Source organism: Melitaea cinxia, chromosome 7 (assembly GCF_905220565.1).
Source record: "Melitaea cinxia chromosome 7, ilMelCinx1.1, whole genome shotgun sequence".
Taxonomy (NCBI): Eukaryota; Metazoa; Arthropoda; class Insecta; order Lepidoptera; family Nymphalidae; genus Melitaea; species Melitaea cinxia.
Window position 1 is genome coordinate 6,458,072 of NC_059400.1, and position 24,645 is coordinate 6,482,716.

The following is a 24,645-nucleotide window of genomic DNA, read 5'->3' on the forward strand; positions in this document are numbered from 1 at the left end:
ATATTAAATTATCATTATCCATTACGATTATCTAATGTATTTGTGAAACAAATGTAAAACTGCGCTCACGATTTATATTGGTAAACCTATATAATATAATGCAATTCCGTTCGGTACAAAACCTCATTATCTACTAACTAACTTATAACCTCACGGTTACGTAATAACTTTACTGTATGTGAGCGTGACGTCGTGGCGGTGGGTATGACGTCACGTGACGCGTGGAGGTGACGTCACGGCGTCGGACTGACGTCAGAGGGCGGATCGTCCCGCAGAGGCGGTATCGGCGGCACAGTGAGTGGGTCGAGCTCAGAACCTGGTCCCGGCGGGACAGTGAGTGGTTCGAGCTCAGAGCCTGGTCCCAGCGGAACATGAAGCTTGGGTAACGGCGGGATGGGCGGTGTGGCCGTTGGCACTGGTCCTGAGGGAGTGGGCGTGGGCACGGGTCCCAGCGTGGGTGTAGGCGTGGGCGCAGCGGCGTCGGGTGTCAGTCCAACGATACCGTTATTCATCCGTTGGTAGTGCGGCTTCCAGGTGTTCGCTGGAGGCGTGTAGTTCAAATGGTCATACTCCATCTCTGTAATTATTAAAATTAAATTAAATAAAAAAATACATAATTGCTACATCGATTATAGCTCTTTAATTATTTTATTTCAGACTTTACCTAGTGTTAATTATCAGGTGATGTTATAATTACATACATATTATTCTTTTCTTTCCTAAAATTATATAAAATGTTTCCTACAGTTATATAAAATGACTTACCATATCCCTCCTTATGTTTTATCTCATCATACACATGGTCCAGCTTATTGTCGTCATCTATGCAGTGGTATAAGTTGGGGTTAGTTAAATCAGCGTCCTTATTCTTGAGCGATGACATTGGATCATAGTGGGCTATAAGGAAAAGTAATTATTTAATTACATTTGACTTTAATTTTCTTATATCTATTCTAATACAGTAGCAGACTATACACATTACAGTTGTACAACAGAATCATTGTTCTTAATTTTGATTTAACGCAATAATCTTAATCTACTGGTTTCATACAAAAAAAAAATTGCCTTAGAAAACCTATATAACCTATAAGCTGCTAAAACCTTGCATTACTGTGTATACATATCATTTTTATAACAATAACTATCCTAAAATATTCTAATCAATTTTATGTTAGGAAAACAAATATTTGAAAATAACCCTTTTTCTTTCTTACACTTACTTCCATTTGAGGAAGTCGCAGTCATTCTCAATCTCTCCAAAGTAGCGTTATTTATCTTGCTGCCGGTACCCAAGTTGTTGAAGATGTGAGTGGAGTTATTTAGTAACGTTGCAGAGTCGTCTCCACGCGTTGATCCTTGGAACGAGTACACAGGGTTGTCGAAGTGCTGTTGTTCTGTTAAAATAAATAATATTATTATTACTTAGAGAGAGAGATAAACGATAAAACTAGTATCGAACAGAGACATAATGGTAATCCTAGGGGACCTCAATGCTAAGGTAGGATCAACAGAAAATGACGACCATCTAAGTGAAATAGTCGGAAGGTATGGTCTGGGAGTGCGGAACGAGCGCGGTAAAATGTGGCTGCAATTTTGTGCTGAAAACTCCCTCACGATAACTAATACATGCTTCCAACAACATCCGAGAAGACTCTATACATGGGTTATGCCAGGAGATCGGGCAAGAAACCAAATAGACTACATAGCTATCTCGAAAAGATTGAGATCCTCCATTAGAAGGGTGAGGACCTACCCTGGAGCAGATTGTGGAAGTGACCACAGACTACTTGTAGCCACAATGAGGATAAAGCTGAAGAAGTGTCTGAGAACGACGTACAAACCGCAAAAACGACTTACCCCTGAGGAACTGTCTGCCTTCAGAACATGTTAAACACCAAAATATTAGACTTTAATGTAGACACTAATACAGATATTAACACCTGGACTAGTATGAAGAATCTTCTTTTAACAACTAGAGATGAAATCCGTACAAGGGTTAAAGCAGACAACCCGAATAAGGAATGGATTACCGAGGAAACTTGGAAGGTAATAAAGCAGAGGAAAGACCTACTTAAAGGTAACAATGATACTGAACGTACGCAATACAAAAGACTCCAATATCTATGCCGCAACTAGTTAGTAACTACAATAGTTACCTTAACAACATATGTGATGACATAGAGAGCCAATCAAAACAATGCACACAAGCGATCTGTTCCTGAAAGTCAAGACTATTTGCCGGGAATTAAAGCCGAAGACATGGGCTGTAGAGGATGCTGCGGGTAATCTTTTAACAGAGATTGACCAAGTGACCGAAAGGTGGCGATCGTGTTGTGAGGGCCTCTACACCGATAGTCACAATCAACAGACTAAAGATTGTCTGCTCATAGCCCCTAACACCCTTGAACCAGAGATACTGGAGTCCGAAATACGATGCGCTTTACCTAAACTAAAGAACAACATGGCAGCCGGTATGAACAAAGTTTACGCTGAAGAACTAAAGGAAATTGGGGATAAAGGTATTAAGATACTACTAGACCTGTGTAACCAGGTATGGAGAACAGGTCAATGGCCAAATGACTGGAAAGAGTCAATGCTTATCCCTATCCACAAAAGGGGATCTACTCGTTCGTGCAGCAACTAACACACAGTGGCACTTACACCTCATGCCAGCAAGATAATGCTCTACGTCATTAACGAGAGATTAAAGGCATTCCTACAGTGGCAAATACCTGAGGAACAGGCTGGTTTTGTTAGAGGTCGAGGTACCAGGGAGCAAATAGTCAACGTTAGGCAACTAATACGAAAAGCTGTGAATTTTGCAAGCCCACACTGATGTGCTTCATTGACTACTCCAAGACTTTCGACTGCGTGCGCTGGGACTCTCTCCGGAAAATCTTACTAGAGATGGGAGTTCCTGAGCACCTGGCAGTATTAATAGCTAACTTGTACAAAGATAGTGAGACTGTTGTGAGAGTCAATAACACGATATCGGAACCTTTCAGACCGGAGAAAGGAGTACGGCAAGGGTGCATCCTATCAGCCATCCTTTTCAATATCTACGGGAAATTCATCATGAGAAGGGCTCTAGATGATTGGCAGAGCGGTATCTCGATAGGCGGGACGAAGATTAGCAACCTTCGATATGCAGATGATACAACTCTAATCGCGTCATCCATCAAGAAGAACTTTGTGAACTGTTCAGAAGAGTTCAATACGAAAGCGAACAGGTTGGTCTATAGAGCAAAGACTAAAGTCTTAATGGTAAATAGGGCTGGTACACTAACTAGAACTGGGGAACTGAGTGACCTTGAATCTGTCTCAGTTTTTGTATCTAGGCGCACTACTGACTGACCAGGGAGGCTGTGAAAAGGAGATCCGGCGACGATCCCAAATGGCCAAGTCTGCAGCAAACTGACCCGAATATGGCAGAACAGGAAAATATCTAATAAAACGGAAAAACGACTTGTTCAGACTCTGGTATTCTCCATTTTTCTTTATGGCTCAGAATCCTGGACAATTCGCTCCCCAGAGAGGAAGAAGATCGACGGGTTCGAAATATGGTGCTGGCGAAGAATGCTGTGTATACCATGGACGGCCAGGAGAACCAATGTTTCGATCCTGCAACAACTGCACATAAAAAAGAGACTGTCAAGTATTTGCTACCAGCGTGTCCTCCGTCATTTTGGTCATATAGCGCGAAGTCAGCCTGACAGCTTAGACAAGCTGATGGTGCTTGGCAAAGTAGAGGGGAAACGACCAAGTGGCCGCTACCCCACACGGTAGTCGGACCAAGTTACCAACCTCACTGGTCTCCAAGTGACCGCAGCCCTGAGGGAAACAGAGATAAGGACGGAATGGAGAAAATTCACAGAGATCGTGACCCAGACCCTGGATCAGAGTGGACACGACCTTCAGCAATGAAGCAAACGATCGAGGAGAGAGAGAGAGAGAGAGAGAGAGAGAGAGAGAGAGAGAGACGGATGGGGGAGAAATGAGGGAGATAGATATAAATTTCCGCCGCAACCGCATCATTACTAAGCGGAGTGCGCAGCAGCGGCTAGTGTGCTGAGTGCGATTGCCGACTGTGGGCACAGTTCGCTGATCGGCCAAGATCGGTCAAGAGGACTATGTCCTGCGTAGTATTCTATTATTGATTAATTACTAAAGTAACTACTATCATATATGTGAGTTATTACTTACTTTCTGTTTTGCTACTAACAATTTCTATGGATCCAAGCTGTCCAAAATAAACAATTTTTTTTAATTTCCTCACCGGGTTGCGAGCCAGGATCTGCGGTGTAGTGCACGTGTGCGATCTCCCGCTTCAGGTTGCGCAGGCGCTTGCGGTAGTACAGCAGCAGCAGCGCCGCGCCCGCCACGCACGCGCACACCAGCACCACGAGCACCGCCGTCAGACCCGCACTCGACCCGCCTGCCAGTCGTCGATTTTTGTTTCAAACTTTTGTTATGTCATTGCAGCATTATACGAGTAGTAGAACAAAAATAATTGACGCTACAGCTACGTGAAAGTTAACACTTAAAGTAACAATTAAATGTCAAGCAAAGCATTAGCGATTGATGATTTCGTCTGCCGATATGTTGAAATTAATGGAATACGGCAAAATGAATGTTTCAAATTGAAAAACGGCAATTTGCGCCTCATAAATAGAAAGTTGATCATAAGAATTTATATAGAAAATTGCATGTCTCTGAAGGTAATATCGTGCTTTTGAATGGTCTAAAGGATTATTTGTAGTTATTGTTTATATAAGATTCGTGTAAAAATTAAAATACTGACTGTTAGCCCGGTCGATGATGATGGCGTCCTTGGCGTTAATGTCACAACGGTCTCCGATGAACCCGCGTTGACAAACACATCCCTTGACAGGGTCACACACCCAGTTGCCCTCCGAGGAGCAGTTACACGCCTCCATACAGTGGTCGCCAAAGTAGCCTTCCGGGCAAACTAAAATAAGAACAATAAAATAATTTAAAAGCAGTTAACTAAGGGGCCATCCATAAATCACACGAATTTCACGATTTTAAACTCCTCCGTCCTTGTCACAGATGGTCACATTCGTGCCACCTAATGTAAATTATTTATCAATACAATCATCATCAATCTAACATAGGTATGAAAAATAAAATTATTTTAATACTAACAATTATATTTTGATAAGTAATGTCACAAAATTTTGGACCCCTCCCCACCCCTTGCCAAACTTCGTGGTCCCTTTAAGATGTAATAATGTAAAAAAATAGCTGTAGCTATTCGTTCATAATGGTCGCATGTCATATTTTTTAACAATTATCTCTTTTGCTCTTCTAATTCGTCTCAGAAATTCAAAAATAAATATAGCGTAAAAGCAAAATGTCCAATTGTTTCCTCATACGCGTCATTCGATATCGCTCCGGTCCGGCGTCAGAGGGGCTCGCGGCGAGACGTCGGGTGTGTAATGTATACGTACACTGCGTGCAGTAGCTGCCGGTGTAGCCGGGCGGGCAGCGGCAGTAGCCGTCGTTGGGGCGGCAGGCGGCGCCGCGCGCGCAGCGGCACGGCTGCGAGCAGTCCGCGCCCCACCAGCCCGCCGCGCACGCCGCGCCGCACACGGGCCCGCGCCAGCCCGGCAGGCACAGGCACGTGCCTGCGACACGTCACTTCGTTTACTTCTTGATGTTTCATCATTACAGCCTATACAGTCCACTGCTGGACACAGGCCTCCACAAGTCCACGCCAAAAATAACGTGAACTCATGTGTTTTGCCCATAATCACCACGCTGGGCAGGCGGGTTGATGACCGCAAGGTTGGCTTTGTCGCACCGAAGACGCTGCTGTCCGTCTTCGGCCTGTGTATTTCAAAGCCAGCAGTTGGATGGTTATCCCGCCACCGGTCGGCTTTTTAAGTTCCAAGGTGGTAGCTGTAGAATTGTGTTATCCCTTAGTCGCCTCTTACGACACCCACGGGAAGAGAGGGGGTGGCTATATTCTTTAGTACCGTAGCCACACAGTACACTCTTGATGTTTACTAGGAAAAAATCACTACACAAGCTATCCTCAACCCGCAGTGGAGCGATGTGGTGGATTGAGCTTCGACCCTTCTCCTACGCGGAGAAAGAGGCCTATGCCGAGCAGTGGAATGATATGGGCTGAATCGAGTACAATTTAATAGGTAAATTTAGATACTAAGCGTTTAAACCAGTCGAAAAATAACAATAACATATGGCCTGGTTACATTTTCTAACCTCTGAACACTTGTCAAATAAACGCAAAGTACCGGTAACATGATGACAGTCGGCGCCGTTCTTGCAGTTGCAACGCTGCAGACAACCCTCCCCGTACGTGCCGAGGGGGCACGGGTACTCGCAGTTCATGCCCGTGTAGCCGCTGGGGCATGTGTACTGCCCAGTCACGGGGTCGCACGTCACGTTACCTAAATATATAAAAAACACGTCTAAATAACCAGATCTTAAGTATGTGTTTTTGTAACAACGACCTTTTATGTTCAGAAACATCAAATTTGAATAAATACATTAATCACCATTTTACCATAAATACTATTTTAGAATAGATATCTATTTTAGACAGAAAAAATAGGTAAGAACAATTGTCAAAACATCGACATAAATACTACAAATATCGATATCTCGTAAAAGTTTTTTCATCATTCATTGAGTAAAAATGATAGCATCACTATTATTCTTATTTTGTAAAAACGAAAAAAGTCTGACCCACTCAAATACGGTGAAAACAATTTAAAATACCAAATAACCAAAATAAGTAAAAATCTGATTGAAACTTTGATGTCCATTCTGTTTTTAAAATTGTAATTTATCGAAGTTCCGATGGAAAATAAATTTAAATGCTGAGTGTCTGAAAAGATGTCTGAAAAGAGGCCAAAAAATATACGTAATTTAGTTAAGCATAGACTTGTTAAATATTTATTTACGATTATTAAAAAGAGTTTTCACTAGAGTTCAAATTTCACAAATCAAACTATAAATCTTAATTACGGTCAGTCAGTCGAGCACTCCAATACCATTGTTTACACAATAACATGTATTGTTCGGGCAATGTTGACTTAAACGATCTTGGTTCTAATTAATACAGTTTAAGGAATATTTGATGAAATAAATCTTCAGCTGAGAAGTGTATTTCTTCAACTTACCAGGTAAGCAAGTACATTCTGACAATTACGGTAATAATGAAGTACAATAAGACTCAAAAAATCACAATGAGACCTTGATAGCCATATATTTCGTTATGGTTAGCATCTTACTGTACAATCACAACGACACAACGACAGGCTACGCCACGCGGATGCAGAGAGTGTCGCAGTGACGAGAGGCGACTCACCGAGCGGGTGGTGCGGGCACAGCTGCTTGCAGGCGGCGCCGTAGGTGCCGGGCTCGCAGGGCGTGTCGCAACGCTCGCCACGCCAACCCGCCGCGCACACGCAGCGCCCGCTGGCCGCGTCGCACGACGAGTTGTTGGCGCACGGACACCGCTCCGAGCACTGCTCGCCGAAGCGGCCCGCCTCGCACTGCGTCTCACACTGCACGCCTACAACGTTCGCATTTTTATAACTATTTATGATATATCATAGTTCTTTTAACAATTGTTAATTACTAAAGCCAAAATTTATTAAGATTTATGTTCAATGGCCACTCTGGTTTAGCGGTGCATATAGGCCCTTTAACACCGGTCTGATCTACTTGTTTCAACAACACGATATTTGTATTTTTAGTTAAAAAATAATTAAAGCGCCTCTTAGTTTATAAAATCCATTTTCAGTAAATTCAGTCATTCCAAAACTTAAGAGCCATTTCACAATTTTTCGCTCTGCAAGTTTAGGTGAATTTGGTCGCATCGCGCGAGTCGTACGAGCCGCGTGATATTTGTGCTACTTGGTATGGTGTGACAACCAAAAAACCATCTTGATCTTTTTCTAATGTATATAATTTAATAAAAATTAATAACTATGTTATAAAATGTTTTTTACATAATTAATTTGTAAAAAATTCAATTATGTTATATAAGAACAATCAATAAATTTCAAATAAAAGTAACAAATCCATTTTATGAAACATTTTTTTAAAATTGATATAGTTTATCAAGTTTAGGAATGAATCAAATATTTACGATATAAATAAAATAGCATTTTATTATGCTCCAGAAAATCTGGAGCAATCAAACCTATTTATTAACAAATAACAAGACAAAGATATTTAAATGTATTGATAATGTGAGAAAAAAAAATTATGCATTTGTTAACATAAATTATCGTTATATTATTTTACAGTAATTTTCGCATATTTTTTTAAATTTATGAAAGTATCAAATGCGGTTTATCACACTATAACAGCAGCCGCTTGGCGCGTGTGAGCGAAAGAGACGGCTGCGCAGAATTTGGCGTGGATCTTACCTCTAAGAGCGCTGGCGCTCGACTGATTTACTAGGTTTCATGCGTGGTACTATCTCTTTATTTTGAATACAAAAGATATTAAAAATAATTAAATATTTTAATTATTTTTTTATGTTCCTAAATGATCCTTCCTAAACTATCTATACCAAAGTAAACTTACATACTTTGGTATAGATAGTTCCTTAAAATTTCTTTGTTTCCTAAGAAAAATAACACTTTTAAAATTGTACTCATTTGAGAAATATTTGTAACTTTAAAATTTTATTACGGATTAACGGAGATACAAATGAAAAAAATCTGCATTATGTATCAACAAAAACATATTCCATATATAACCATATTTTTTATATAGTTTTAAGGTAGAGGTTATTGAAAAATAGGACTTCAAAGTATACATTTCGACCGTTTACCCACGGAGGCGGCTGATCAAAAGGTTAATAATTTTGTACATACAATATAAATCAAAATTCTGATTCATTATGTTACTATAACAAAGTTTGCTCTATTATATTTCAAAAATATAAATTACATTATTGCATCCAATACTGAGTGAGATTAACGACGTAAAAATATTAAATTTCGCGGATTGTTACCGATTTTTGTGAAATGGCTCTTAAGGCGTTCAAAACGTATTCAGCTATCAGGAACACAAAGTAATAATGAAACTAAACTTTATTTTACACAAAATTAGAAATATAAGTAAAAGATATATGTAAAAAAAAATATAGCAAAGTATTATAAAATACAAAACGTCGATGTTAGCTTTTTAGTAGTCAGTTTGGCATTACTCTAAATGGCCTCGGATTAGGACCTAATTCGCAATGTAAGAGATAATATTATTTCTCTTTTTAGAATCTCTTCTTCGTGATAATAGACCCCTTGTAACCAGAGCCGCTGCCCTAAAAAGATAAATATGTCCATGTTTGTAACGGTAGCTGTGCAGATGATGCATACTAATTTTTTTACTTATTACTACTAAACACAAGAATAGAAAAATAAGAAAATGCCAATGATAATTAAAAAAATGTTGATTTCCAATAAAAACCACAAAAAATATATAATATATATTTCGGCAAAATAAACACGCTTTCATGCCATAAAATTAAATTAAATTTTAAACCCTTTTTATTTTCGCGAAAACGCCATCATCTATTTTGGTGACGTAATATGGTTAGTAACAAAAGTCGTGTATGACGTATGTAAGACCGAACTCGTTCAATACGTCTAAAGTTTAATACCTTATACATATACTCTTTGTCGTTCAACGTTAACAGCTACAAATATTTGGTGTTTTTGTGTAAAATAATGAATTACAATAGCTATCGTTGGTGTGTAGTGTCTAGCTGTACAAATAGTAGCATTAAAAAAACTATTAAGTCTTAATTTGGCAGTAACACAAGAAATAAAACATAACCTAACACTTTCTAACATTATTTATTAAATTAGGTATACCTACATAAAAAAAACAGTATAATATAACAAGTAATACTTAGAAAGATGTTTTAACATTCCGAAATTCGGCAGAACAAAAGTCTGGGTTACATGCAAAAAACTTTGCAACCACCATTGAATCAATTTTTGACACATTCGTACTACCTGCTTTTACAAAACCTTTTTGCATTTTAATAAATAAATATTTACAAATGAAATGCACTTACGAAAGAGCACAAGTATTACTCCTTGAAGTTAAAGTTAAAAAAATATGTACCTAGATGTTTACAGTTCTGACAGAACTTTGTTTTTTGTTATTGCCCGTATGACGTCATACCATGGCGGGTCGTGTTTTTAGTCACGTGATATATACATTAAAATATACGACTTTTAAATTCAATATAATAAAACAATAATGTACTTTTATGATTCTAAATCAGAATATTTAAGTGTATTTCTACATAAATTTTATTTTTTATCAAATTTTATAATTTATTTTTCACTACCGAAAGTACCCTTTTCTGTTTGATTTGGTTTTTTTTTATAATTTCTAATTTTATTTTTGTAAAATTACTTAAAATTGAACATTGAAAACTTTATATAATAAAAAAAAAAAACCGAAAGTATGGAAAGGACTGGGGAATCCTGGTTCCATTAAGACGAAGTTCCGAAAATCCCGTTTTCTAAAACTGGTCGGTTCAAGAAACCCTAGAATATTATTTTAATTGAAGCAGATTTTAAAAGAAATAATAACAAAAAGTTTGTCTCTCGCTTCATAACTACATTAACTATCGGAACAAACAATAACTATAGCACTTATCTCTAATAAAATATATAAAATAAATATTTATTGATAATAATTAACGCACTATTACTTCTATTCCGATTTATTCTTATTCATGTTCTTTTTCTAAAGGTTGTCTGGAAGAGATCGCTACTTAGCGATAAGACCGCCTTTTGTAGATTACTTTTTAACCGACTTCCAAAAAAGGAGGTTCTCAATTCGACTGTATTTTTTTTTATGTATGTTACATCAGAACTTTTGACCGGGTGGACCGATTTCGACAATTTTTTTTTTAATCGAAAGGTGGTGTGTGTCAATTAGTCCCATTTAAATTTATTTGAGATCTAACAACTACTTTTCGAGTTATATCTAATAATGCGTTTTTACTTGACGCTTTTTTCGTCTACCTACGTTGTATTATACCACATAACTTTCTACTGGGTGTACCGATTTTGATAATTCTGTTTTTGTTGGAAAGGGAATATCCCTAGTTTGGTACCATGATAAGGAAACCAGGATCTGATGATGGGATCCCAGAAAAATCGAGGGAAACTCTAGAAAATCCGCAATAACTCTTTACTGGGTGTACCGATTTTGATAATTTTTAATTTAATCGAAAGTTGATGTTTATCATGTGGTCACATATAAATTTTATTGAGATCTAATAACTACTTTTTGAGTAATCTTTGATAACGCGTATTTAGTTGACTATTTTTTCGTCTACCTACGTTGTATTACTTGTCGATATAATTGAAGTCGGTTTTTTTTCGTTTGCTTGCAAACACAATTATGTTATTTTTTGTTATTTTTTCTTGCATGCTTTATGTTACGTGTATTGTTTCTGGTTGTACAATAAAGTATATTAGTATTGTATTGTATTGTGTTGTATCAATTACAATATTTAACATTATTAATATATACATTTTGTAATTCGGTTTCCTCATTAGTGTTTTTTCTTAAATAACATAGTTTTGAGGACTTATAATTTTTGTAATTAGTTCAGTTAGGTTAACTATTATTTTTAAAACCTAATGTTACTAATCGTAGTCAGTAATACAATAATAATATCGAGTTATACATCAATTGTCTTATTTTTTATTTTGTGTGTCACATACTGTACATGTATAATATTAAGTACTAACTAAACGAATATGTCGTATACAACAAAAATAAAAAGGCAGTTATTGTAATATTTATTTAGTCATAATCTCAATATATATCATTAACTTTAACGACTTCATCATTCACAGTATCGACATAGAGAAAAGAAGACTTATTATAATCAAAAGCTACAATAACAGATTTAGTGTTAACCAAATTTAACTTAGTTAATGCTTGTTTTATCGCTTCAAAGTTCATCTTTGCACCTACCAGACCATTTTCAAGTTTCCAAGAAACGCAATTATCTTTAAACAATTCATAACTTTTAGATAACATATCTTGAGTAAACATTTTAGGATTTCTTTTCGTATCTTTTGTTTTGTTATGTGTGCGATGTTTCCGTATAAATAACCTTTGGCCATCTCGTTGTACATTATTTGTAACGATTTCTACATCTTCATATGACCTCTCTTGAAATTTGTCGCAGAAAGTATCGTACATAATTGAATTCCTTATAACATCTGCCGTAAATTAAAATTATGAGATGAAAACGTATTTTATTTATACATACCCCTCCTTTTTGAAAGACCTGAATATGAATATGTAATACAATGAATAATGTTTTACTTTCTTTAAAACATAATACAACGTGGGAAATGAGTAACGTTATTAGAATCCTAGCTACTTGCTAACTTTATGATAACTAATTACTTCTAAATAGCTATTTATTTAAATAGATATGAGTTATTTACTTAAAATATGATATATTTTATAGTGCTTGTGAGCTACTTTCTATCAAAGGCTTTATCACATTGGCACAGCTGATAATACATGGTAATTGTGGAAGATTCATGATAATTGTGGAATATATCCACCAACCCCCAGCGGAGTAGTATGGTGGATTCAGCTGCGAGCCTTCCTACACGGAGAAAGACGCCTATAACTAGCAGTGAGATGTTACAGGTAACAGGAGGTTACAAGTAATCGTATAGGTAATATTGATAAGATTAGTAGCAAATGTGTAAGTGTTGATAAGTGAGTGCACGCACCTTTCCAGCTGCTCTCGCAGATGCAGGCGCCGGTGACGTGGTGGCAGCCCACAGCGTTCTGTTTGCAGTCACAAGGCGTCGAACAATTCTGCCCGTAGAAGCCGGCTCGGCAACGGCGCTCACAGCGCGGGCCCTCGTAGCCCGGCCCGCACACGCACTCGCCTACAACACGTTTACACACTTTAACTGAGGTATGGCACAGCACGAAGTTTCCCCGACTGGGGAAGTACCTGAGGGAGCTCCTGGCGGGAATTGGGGATAGGGTCGGGAACGCGCTTGTGATTCTTCTGGTATATAAGCTACGGTAATCCTTACCATCAAGTGAGCCGTTCGCTTGTTTGACGACTTAATCGTAATAAAGGGTAACATCGTGAAAAACACGACATGTTTTACCGACTGTTAATGAATTTCAGCGCTAGTCGGATCATAACACACAAAAAAATTTACATATAATAGTAAAAAAATACAAGAAGTAAATTCATTAATTTTCTTTTGACAGATTTATTTAAAAAACATGCTCTGACGAAGGATTTATGATTTTGTATCTAAAATATGCAATGGTATAATATACCATTATGGATAAGTATATAAGTTACAAAAAAAATAGTTACCATTAACAGGGTTACAAGGAGCTCCGTTTTCACAATCGCATGGCTGTAGACACCGAAGACCGAAGGTTTTTCCATTACACGGTCGATCGCATTTCAATCCATCGAAACTGCAGAATTAATATAATAAATTTAGCAATCTAACAATCAATACTTGTAACCATAATAGTCTAGAAATTATGTTCTATAAGTAATAATTAATTAAATTTTTAATTTAGCATTTGATTTCCCAATGAATTTACCACAATTTATTTTTGTCTGGAATTAATATGATAAAAACAAAATTGTCTGTTTTAAAATTTCCTTCAAACAGAAGTCAAGAGAAAAAACCGACTAAGTTTTATAATATTTTGGGATAGTTTCAGTTAGTACAAAGCACACGTTAGCATTGTGTAGACGTAGATGCAGCACTGACCCGGGCTTGCACTCGCACTGGCCGGTCTCGTGCGAGCACGTGGCGTTGTTCTGGCAGTCGCACGTGTCGGCGCAGTTGTCGCCGTACAGCGGGAACGGGCACGGCTCCTGGCAGTGCTGGCCGCGGTAGCCCGGCGCGCACAGGCACGAGCCTGGGGCACACCACACGTGTTAGAGCCTTATCGCTGGTGGACACGGCCACTTATGTCACGACCTTACAACTGATGGACACGAATTTGAGTGTCTTAATCAGATAGTCACATCACATGTATTACAACTTTATTTATATAATTGTCCATACGTACAAGTTTACAGAGCTTTGCTCCAGACACAAGTAAGTCAATCAGAAAAAAAAGAAAAATTTCGATATGTCAAAATTAAGATAATAATGATAAATGTAGAAATAGAAATATACAATCTTACCAAAATACAATAATTAAAATTTACAATGTCAATAAAAATACATCACTGTGGATATTAACATAATTAAATATCAATTGCAATATATATTAAGAGCAATTATAACAGATACATAGCTATGTGTGTGTATGTGTGAATGTGTGTATATGTGTATTGTGGTATGTGTGTATTATGATTGTTGTGTCTTGTGCGAGGCGGGCGCACCGTTAACGGGCGAGCAGTGTCCGCTGTTCTCGCAGCGGCACGTGGCGCGGCAGCCCTTCCCGTACGTGAGCAGCGGGCACTGGCGCGTGCAGAACTCGCCCAGCCAGCCGGCCGAGCACTCGCACGCGCCCGTCCACGGGTCGCACCTGACGTGAAAGCACCAAAACGTTGCATCATCTTTCATTGACACAGAGTATTGAAGGAAATATGCTGCTCAAAATTTGGAGCAGCCCGGGGACTGCGATAACTTCAATGACGATGCTTCTTGTGGATGCAGGCATATATAAACTACGCATGAGTGCACACGTCTTTAGTTAAACTTCTTAAGTTTCCCCTACAGTAATATCCGGAACGTAACTCTCTCCCTTTCTATCTTCCCCAACTTATATCGCCCTCTCAACTTCCGTTCGTCTCGTTCGATCACACTTTCCGTAACGCTCTCGTCACGCATTCACCAGCTCACTCCCTAAGTCGAGCGTACGTAAAGAAGTTTAGCCTCAAAACCAATCGATCGGATGTCGCTAACAATGTATTAGTGCCATGAAGTATAGCGAGCGGCTCACATGTCGGTGGTGGCGGGGTTGCACTCGCAGTCGCGCTCGCACAGCTTGCCCCACTTGGCGGGCGGGCAGGCGCGCCGCTCGCAGCGCTCGCCGCGCCAGCCGGGCCGGCACGCGCAGGTACCGTCGCGCGCCGAGCACTCGCCGCCGTGCGAGCACGCGCACCGCCCCGCGCACCCCACGCCGAACGTGCCCAGCGGACACGCCTCCAGGCACTACCGGCACCAAAACAAAATACAAAAACAAAGAAAAATACAATAGACGGCATTATCGCGTAAAGACATTTCGTCTAGGCAACCTTACGTGTGCATATATACGTGTCATTTTATAATATGTTTTGATTCTTCGCGTGTGAGATTTTAAATGCATAAAAAAGATGTAAAGCTGGATTTTCATATAACGTGACAGACAATTACGGTAACATGGACATACAAAAATTATTGACACAACAAAAAAATTAGACATAGCTAAAAATAATTTATGCAATTTAGATTCCAAATATTTTAAAAATTGTATTTAATAAACTATTATTTGAAATATAATTTTTGCAATATGATTATTCCTTTTCAGTTAAACTTAATCTTATGAAATAAAAGTCTTCTACCATTCATTAAACAGACTGTTAACGAATTCCCTACTATATACGAGTATCTTCCCTATTATAAAATGAAGTAAAATTAAAATTTAACAATAATTAATGAGTGATCGACGCCCACCTTTTCTCCCATAAATCCAGCTTCACACTGACATTGTCCAGTCACATGGTGACATCTCGCACCATTGGCGCATTCGCACGTCTGCTCACATTTATCTCCCCATCTACCGGCAGGACATCTGTAAAAAAAAAAATAGGGAATTGACGCATTAATTTTTACTTTATTCAATAGGCGTACTTTTTTACTGCGATTTTTTTTTAATTATTTTGTAACAGCTTGATTGATTTTGATGATTTTTAAATACGAGCCATTTTTTGTGAAAATTTTCTTTATACTATAAGGCCGCCTTTTGTACATTTTTCTTATTTTTTAATTTTTTTTTCTGGTGTATAATAATGAATATATTATTATTTTATTTATTTTTATAAAAACAGATTTACCTATATTATAAAACTATTCTGACGCCTACGAATCTCTCCCAAAAACTAGATAACTCTATGAGTTCTATGACTACAGTCCTTTACCATAGAGTATTATATTATTAAACCCTACTAATTAATTAATATATTATAAATGTGAATGTAAATTTGTTTGTTACGTTTTCACGCGAAAACTACTCAACCGATCCTCATGAAAGTTTGTGCACATATTTTTGGAGGTATTAGAAGTAACATAGGATACTTTTTATGAAAAAAAAATTTATATTTATTTTTTACGAAAAATAAAAAAAAAAATTTGCTAATAAATCTCAAAATTTAGATACTTCTACGCCATCTAGCATTCCAGTAATGAAGTTCCAACCCTGAGTACTGTAATACCATTGCACTGTATTATCGACGGTCATGTCAATATCCAATCCAATTGACTATAGTTTCAGCTGTTTGGGATTTTTCAATATTTATTGATATTTTTTTCTATCATTATATCTGCAGTATATAATAGTGAATATAAGTTTGTTTGTTATGCTTTCACGTGAAAACTATTCAACCGATCATCATGAAACTTTGTAAACATACTCTTCGAAGTATTAGAAATAGCATAGGATACTTTTTATTAAAAAAAATTCAATGCGAGCGAAGTCGCGGGTGAAAGCTAGTTTAGTATAAATTTTTAAAAAATGTACTCACTTATTGGCGCAGACATCTCCCGTCCAGCCCGCAGTGCACTCGCACAATCCGGTAAAAAAGTTGCACTTTCCGTTATTTTGACAACGACATCTGTCTGGACACTTCTCGCCAACAGGACACTCCTCCTCACATCTGTGAACAACGATTTAAAATCCAATCATGATATCGAGTTTCATTTACACTATCCAGTATCTCTTTAAATTATCCAGTAGGCATTTATTAAGTCAAGTGCCACCTAAGCCTATGGTCTCATTATTAGTCTAAACTAACAAAGATAGAGAACAGAGAAGTATATTCATTAGACAGTCTTCGTATGATCTTGCATAAAATCAAGATTTTTACAAACATCTCATTTATATTAAAGCTTAATCTCTGAGAACCTCCTTCAGAAGACTGTATTTATAAGTCATAGTTAATACTTTCCGAAACAACTTTAATTTACTATCCACTTACACAACTTACACACACAAACTTAGGATATATCCGCCATTATAAAAATCTCACATTTTCTATGTGTATTTACTGTAAAATATATACATATAAAAAAGTGTGTGTGAATGAGAAGTTCTACTTCACTGGCTAGCTAACTTCTTCTTCGTTGACTAGCTGAAGGGGTGTCGGTTTATGTGAGGGTGTGCGCGTGCATCGTAAAAATTTATTTTCATCATTTTTCCCTAACGCGGCAAAAGAAGTTTAACTTCACAAAATTATAAATTTATTGTCCCAGACATTCTACAATAGCTGATAAGACCTTCCACAGACTATTGAATAATTTTATTGTTTTACTCGCTTGACTAATACCAAAGGTCAGAAGGCGATTGTTTTATTAAAAAGCTCTAGAAATACTCTGAAACAATACTAACAAACAGGAAATTTTAATACCTAACACAAACAACTAAAGTAAATACATTTTCATACATTTTATAATTATATATGTATTTATTATACCTATAAATGAAATTTTTCCCCTTTATATTAAATTTTAGGTTTTTCTATATGAATAATTCTTCATATGATGCAGATATGTATGGGTTGTATGGTATGTACCCCCTCTCTTCCCGTGGGTGTCGTAAGAGGCAACTAAGGGATAACACAGTTTCACTACCACCTTGGAACTTAAAAAGCCGACCGATGGCGGGATAACCATCCAACTGCAGGCTTTGAAATACACAGACCGAAGACGGGGAGCAGCGTCTTCGGTGCGACAAAGCCAGCCCTGCTGTCACCAACCCGCCAGTATGTCCAGTGGTGGACTGCGAAAGGTTGTGATGATCATGTGATGTATGGGTTAGAATATCAAAAAGATGTACCTTGTAATTTGATAAACGTTATATATTTGTTATTTATTGAAATAGCCGTTAGATATCTGCAAAATGAATATTTGCAATCTGAACTTGATTGCGCCATACCTAGCAACAGTGGTATGACTAGTACTTTAAGACAACTTCAACAGGTCTATAACCTAAGGATAAGCAAGTTATGACAGTTGAGTATTCATCTCTTGGTCAATTGCTTTTAGTCAATTACAATCATATTTCTTGCCATAGTTAAACGACATTTTGATTTATTCATTAAAATTTTAATTACAGTCACTATAACTATTATTATTATTTATTTTCACCAATTACTAAGCATGATGTTACAAAATTTTGAATCCCTCCACGGCCCTTGTCACACAATGTCACACATCGTCGACCTCATACCTCTTCCCCTAACGTGTGACGTAATTTATCGATGGCCCCTAAGTGACAAACCAGTCAGAAGTATAAAATCGCCGAATACTCACAACGGTCCAGTGTAGCCCTGCTGACACCTGCACGCCCCACTCGCAGGGTTGCAAGTCGCGTTGTTCCGACACTGGCACGTCTGGTCACAGTTATCTCCAAACGTGGGAGGCGCGCACGCACGCTCGCACGCGTCCCCGCGCCACCCCGCCGTACACGCACACTCGCCCGTAAGCGGCTCGCACGTGCCACCATTCATACATCTACACTCGTTCTGACAGTGACGACCCCACTTACCGTCGGGGCAAGCTGGAATAGTATAATAGTATAATTCTAGAATCTAGATCGATGGGGTGTTTGTGAAAGTCCTGTTCCTATAATCCAAATAACTCTTAAATTCAGATAACGACCCGTTTTTTTACGAACCTTTAAATTTCAAACATGTCTTGTTTAACTGGGCTTATATCGAAAAAAAAAACAAATAATATCTTGAAATTGTATTAAGTTGCAAGGATTGGTCTGCAGTAAGAAATGGCTAAAAATAATTGTCTCTAATACTCTAGTTTTTTGTTTCAAAGTATTTTCTTGTCGATAAGAGTGGTTTCACAAACGTTTATGATTACTACTTTGATTATATTAACAAAAGCGATGTTGCTAGCAAAGAAAACAAAAAGACGGAACTTTACTTTCAATATACATTATTGTGTACCAAAATCCACTTGACTGTACTGTATTTTATGACCCACGTAGAAACTTTATCTATGAAACTTGACGCACGCTTAGCATCTCATTAAAATAAATTGAAACATTTAAGACATGTTACTAATTACACAAGATTCTCACTACCCTAATATTGTATTATATACCGTATTGAAAACAAGTATGACATACTTATTATCAAACAGCTAACATTAGCAGCTATTAATTCCAAGCTCCAAAGACATTGTCGTTACTTGGTAACACGCATATTGTATGCATATTTTTGATTTTCACTACCTTCATTAACAGATGCAACAACTCTCAACAAACGAAGATAAGTTGTATTATATTTGACCCTAATATAATTTATCAATCAATATTCAACTTGTGGTAATTCATCGTATACATCTCACTGTATATTCGTTTAACTCGCTTCCCTATATATGACTCAGTCAAGGAAAAAGCTTCAGTTTTATTGTTTCGATTTTGACCCAACCCAATTTTGTCAATGAACAATTGCATCTGACGTATGTATAAATAGCAAATAAAATTAAGGAAAAATTTAAAAAGTACAAAAAAAAGATACGTACATATGTCACACGCGGGTCCCCCATATCCGTGCGAACAGGCGCACGTATTCGGCGCCACACATTTCCCGTGCACACACGACTCCACGCACACCGGTACACAAAGTTTCCCCTCGGAATCCGGCGTGTAGCCATCGCAACATTCCTCGACCGGTCTCTGCTTCACTAGAATCTGTGTCTTCAATACCTCCTTGAACTTTATCTTATATTTCGAACATCGTGGGGGCACATTGAAACACCAAGCGTATTCTTTAACTTGGTACGGTTGTTTCTCAGACACTCTTATTGTTGTTGTGTAGCTAAAAATAAAAGTAAGCTTTCAATTCAACCAATTCAGACTATTATTTTCACTACTGAATAAGGCAGAGGATTATATTACATGTTCTAAAGTTGTTAACTACATGCAAATAAAATTTGTTATGGTATTTGGAACGTAATTATCATTAGTTACGACAATTATTAATGAAATTAAAAACATCTATCTGACCTACACCTAAACCTTTTTTTTACGTGGAGAAAATCCATCATGGATACCAGCGATCCAGCGCGGGGACGCCATAGGGTTATGTCAGACTCCTACTGACTAAAAAACCACCACGTGTGAGCAGTCATCCGCCTGGGTAGGGTGAGATGGGGTCGCGCTAGCATTCGCCACCATGCCCCAGCGGTTGGTCCGGACAAAGCCTCCGGGCCTCGGCACAATGGCGGGGTGGCCTCGCTCACAACAAGGCCACCCCTCAGACGTGTGGGGTCGTGTCTTCCGACCGGCCAAAGTTGAACTGACAAACTTACCCTAACCTGAGCAAAATGTTTTTTTTTAACCATAGTCCCCGTAGATGTAAGTTTTTACATTCTAACTATGTAACACAATCGCATTGAGGCAAAAAACTAATTTTTAGTTTTCAGTTCTCATGCAACTATGACAAATAAGGACTTTAACTTTTTTTCCTTATACTTACAGAAACGTTTTCAGTTTTACCTACTTATTAGCAATATTTTAAATTAATAAACTAATAGTTATTCAGATAGGGTTCTATAAAAGTCCATTATGGCTTATAGCATATCACTAATGACGCAAATGAAATAAGTGGTTAAAGGAAACGAAAATTATTATTTATAAGTATAAATTAGTAATTTTAATATTAAATGTATATTATTCTCATATTATATCGTAAAGTATATTATTAAAAATGAATTACTTTAACGCGCATAACTCGAACGACTACACCAAATAGGATAATTTTTTTTTTTTGTTAGTGTAAAACGACAAGGATTATGCAGACAGCTTTTGAAACCAAAAAAAAATTATAGTAGGATGAAACCCATTGTCATTGCAAAAGAAAGAAAATACAACGAAAATGAAAGGAAAAATAAATTACGGGCGATCTGAGGTTATAAAGTGGTAGGGAGGGGTGTTTAAGGGTAAAAAACGGTTTATCTCGATTTCCGGCTAAACTAAAAGTCCTATGGAAAAAAGCTTAATAGCAAAAGTTGTAGGTAATAAAAAGAACAACAACTTTTGTATTTACATCTTTTTCACATAACCTCAAAATTCATGTGAAGAATTAAAAAACCAAGATTTTGATTTTTTTATTTTTATCTTTTACAAAATTTTGTTCCAAATACTGTTTTTTTTTTTGATTAAAAATATTTTATTTTGATTTAATACCTTGTTTTGACCTCAATATCGAAAAAGCACCCTCGTTTTCAATTGAAAATTCTCACGTCAATATATCAGCTTTTTTAAAAAAGTCGGTGCGCTTTTTGTTCGGTGAAATCTCTACTTTCCGATGATAATTTTGAGGTTATGCAAAAAAAGTGTGAATATAAAAGTTGTAAATAGTCTACCGGCAGACTTAGTCCTACCCGGAAAACAGTTACCATATATGGTTGTATACACATTACATATACCAAAATAACATTTTTTTCAATTTTTGTCTGTCTGTCTGTACTGTTTGTTCCAGCTAATCTCTGAAACGGCTGGGCCGATTTTGACAGGACTTTCACTGGCAGATAGCTGATGTAATAAGGAGTAACTTAGGCTACTTTAATTTTCAAAATTTATTTATTTCATAGCTCTGCAAACTGAACAATAACTTTTTTGTTTACTTCCACGCAGACGAAGTCAGGAGCTCAGCTAGTTTATAATAAATTATGACCCTTTAATCCAAAAATACTTTGTTGTCAGTCAATATTTTATGGTTCTTGAGTGAGACTTGTATAATAATTGTGTTTGCAGGCAAAAGAAAAAAACCGACTTCAATTATATCGACAAGTAATACAACGTAGGTAGATGAAAATTAGTCAAGTAAATACTGAAAGACTGAAATTTAAATGTTTTCTTTGGGATCACATCATCAGATCCTGGTTTCCTTATCATGGTACCACACCGGGGATATCTTCTTTCCAACAAAAAAAGAATTTTCAAAATCGGCTCATAAACGACGAAGTTATCCGCGAACATACATTATATATATATATATATATATATATATATATATATATATATATATATATATATACGGTCGAATCGAGTACCCTTCTCTTTTTTTTGAAGTCGGTTAAGAATTGACTTTGTGGCTTCATTTAATTAAAAAAAATTCTTTAGTCATTGACACTCATTAAATAAGGTTTCACTGCGTTGTGTTTATTTATTTTTTTAATCTTATCTTAAATATTTGCGTTTGCAGCTTCAAAGAAAAGAATCATAATACGTACGTTCCGAGAATAAGAGAGTGATAATACACATTAGTTGCCCACAGTGTACACATCATAAATGAACTGAAATCTGAGAATTCCTAATTAGATTAATTAAAATACTAAAAGTGTAAAGATTTATACACATACGTACGTACATTTACTGAGAAAAGTAGGAATTTCAGCTCAACATGCGATACTTACGTCTCCTGCCTGGTGCAGACATTCGGACCTTCGAGCAAGGCCCCGACTGATGCAGCGAGGGCCAGCAATATCACAGTCTTCCACATATCGGCAACCGTTCACGCGAGTCTACACCGCAACTCCATAACAAATGTATTGTTTTGCGCTCGTTTACGTGACGATATGCATTCAACGCTTGTTTAGCCGTTCCTCGTGTTGCCTGGTGTGGCGAATTATAAACTGTTTTGTCTAGAACAAAGAAAAAACACACAGAAGATCACAGCAAAATAATACTGTTTTCAAGCAGTATTGTGTTCCTGTTGGTGAGTAAGGTGACCAGAGCTCCTGGGGGGATCGGGGATTGGCTCCTGGGGGGATCGGGGATTGGGTCGGCAACGCGCTTGCAATGATTCCGGTATTGCAGGCGTCTATAAGCTACGGTAATCGCTTACCATCAGGTGAGCCGTATGCTTGTTTGCCGACCTAGTGACATAAAAAAAAAAAAAAAAAAAAAAATTACAAAAACATCGGAATAATATATATTTATTGTTAGTTGTTTTTGTTACTTCCTTTTAGTATAAATATACTAAAAGGAAGTTTTCAATAGATTTACATTGACGCGTTTTAAACGGGTTAATGTTATGCCATCGATTTTTTCGTCAGCAGGTTTCATGTTTTATAAGTTCTTCATATTGTTTGTACAATTACTCCGCCAGTACGGAGGTCAGTTATTTATAAACATATCAAAATGATCGCACACATATTTGAATTGTTTAGCAGTGGATTCGTTAGTAGTTACGTCATTTTTATCTCGAGCCTTAGTTTGTCAGTGGCTGTGGGCTATTTCTCTTTTTAGGTAATTCTTACATTATGTAAAGTAAAATTTGATAAGAAAACCGATAACAACCATTCAACTAATGTGAAATTGTTTACAAAATACACAGTTTTTAAAAACCGTTTCGTTAGAAATGAAACGTATAAATTAATTGCAATTAACATTAAAACATTCATGTCAGGCTACTTTCGATCCAAAAAAATTTATTGCTCCAACTTATATAGAGACACAACGGCGCTGTATGCATTTTAATGTTGCTACATGACATTGTCTTTAACCACCTATGCTAAGCTAAAATAAATTTTCAAATTAGATAATCACTAAGCTGAGATTATTTCATTAAAATTTAACAAAAAAAGTTAGTTTGTTATAATATATAGATGGATTAATTATTTGAAGCAATATAAATTATGTGGTGTCATGGGACACCAGGTAGGAACGAAGTTCCTTCAGATAGTATAGAAGCAACACAATTTAAAAAAAAAAAGTTTGAATATTGTATATATTTTCTAGTTCTTGTTTTTTTTTTTAAATTTTATTGTTTGGTTTTTAATTCAGTACATAAAAGTATTTAGGAAATTTAGTATGTTGAAAATAACAAATACCGTAAAATAAAATAAATCCAACAAAATAATAATAATAATAATAATTCAAACTATTAAGTGAAATAAAATAAACATTTCTTTATTTATTTTTGACGACAGTATAAAATTACATAAAAAAATTTAAAAAAGTTTACTAGCAATATTTTAGTTTTACAAACGTCATATTATACAGTCATGTGGCTGATATTACGTCTCTTCCGTTATATATTTTTCTTACGGTTTTAGTATCACATTTTTTTCAATTCGGTCGTCCAGCCAAATGTCAAGCCTGCCGCAAGGAACTTCGTTCCAAAAACTAATTCTTAGTAATCTAAAAAAAATATATATTCCATTCCTCGAAACACTATGGCATTCAGCAAGCGGCGGTAGATCATAATAATTATGTAGTAGCCACAAGCCATAGAAACAAGCGGCTTTTACAAATTAGTAGGAAATATACATTATAAGTAGGTACAAGTAGGTACTTGAAAAAGGATCATATTGTTGTTGAACATTGATATCTCAAACACTGATAAGAGAATTTATTACAATATTA

The 24,645-nt window shown here is 36.8% G+C and overlaps 1 protein-coding gene across 1 annotated transcript; it reads right to left on the bottom strand.

Moving 5' to 3' along the window:
• Positions 1-233: 233 nt before the first annotated feature.
• LOC123655133 (protein draper) lies at positions 234-22,777 on the bottom strand. Its single transcript, XM_045590968.1, has 18 exons — positions 22,692-22,777; positions 19,794-20,089; positions 18,567-18,813; positions 16,781-16,912; positions 15,714-15,831; positions 15,001-15,212; positions 14,438-14,583; positions 13,815-13,965; positions 13,403-13,509; positions 12,792-12,953; positions 7,358-7,564; positions 6,279-6,434; positions 5,472-5,648; positions 4,802-4,969; positions 4,277-4,435; positions 1,221-1,394; positions 766-897; positions 234-577 (listed from the first exon to the last, which is right to left on the bottom strand). The coding sequence occupies exons 1-18, from the start codon at positions 22,775-22,777 to the stop codon at positions 234-236; spliced, it is 3,174 nt and encodes a 1,057-aa protein (XP_045446924.1).
• Positions 22,778-24,645: the final 1,868 nt, after the last annotated feature.

What these genes read in the sequence shown, in the direction of transcription:
- LOC123655133 (XM_045590968.1), bottom strand. Translation starts at nt 22,777, where the DNA reads ATGTGGAAGACTGTGATATTGCTGGCCCTCGCTGCATCAGTCGGGGCC. An exon ending in GGGACCCGCGTGTGACATAT is followed by an intron (nt 18,814 to 19,793) that starts GTACGTATCTTT and finishes ATACTATTCCAG; the next exon opens with CTTGCCCCGACGGTAAGTGG. An exon ending in CGGCAGCTACTGCACGCAGT is followed by an intron (nt 4,970 to 5,471) that starts GTACGTATACAT and finishes TTCTTATTTTAG; the next exon opens with TTTGCCCGGAAGGCTACTTT.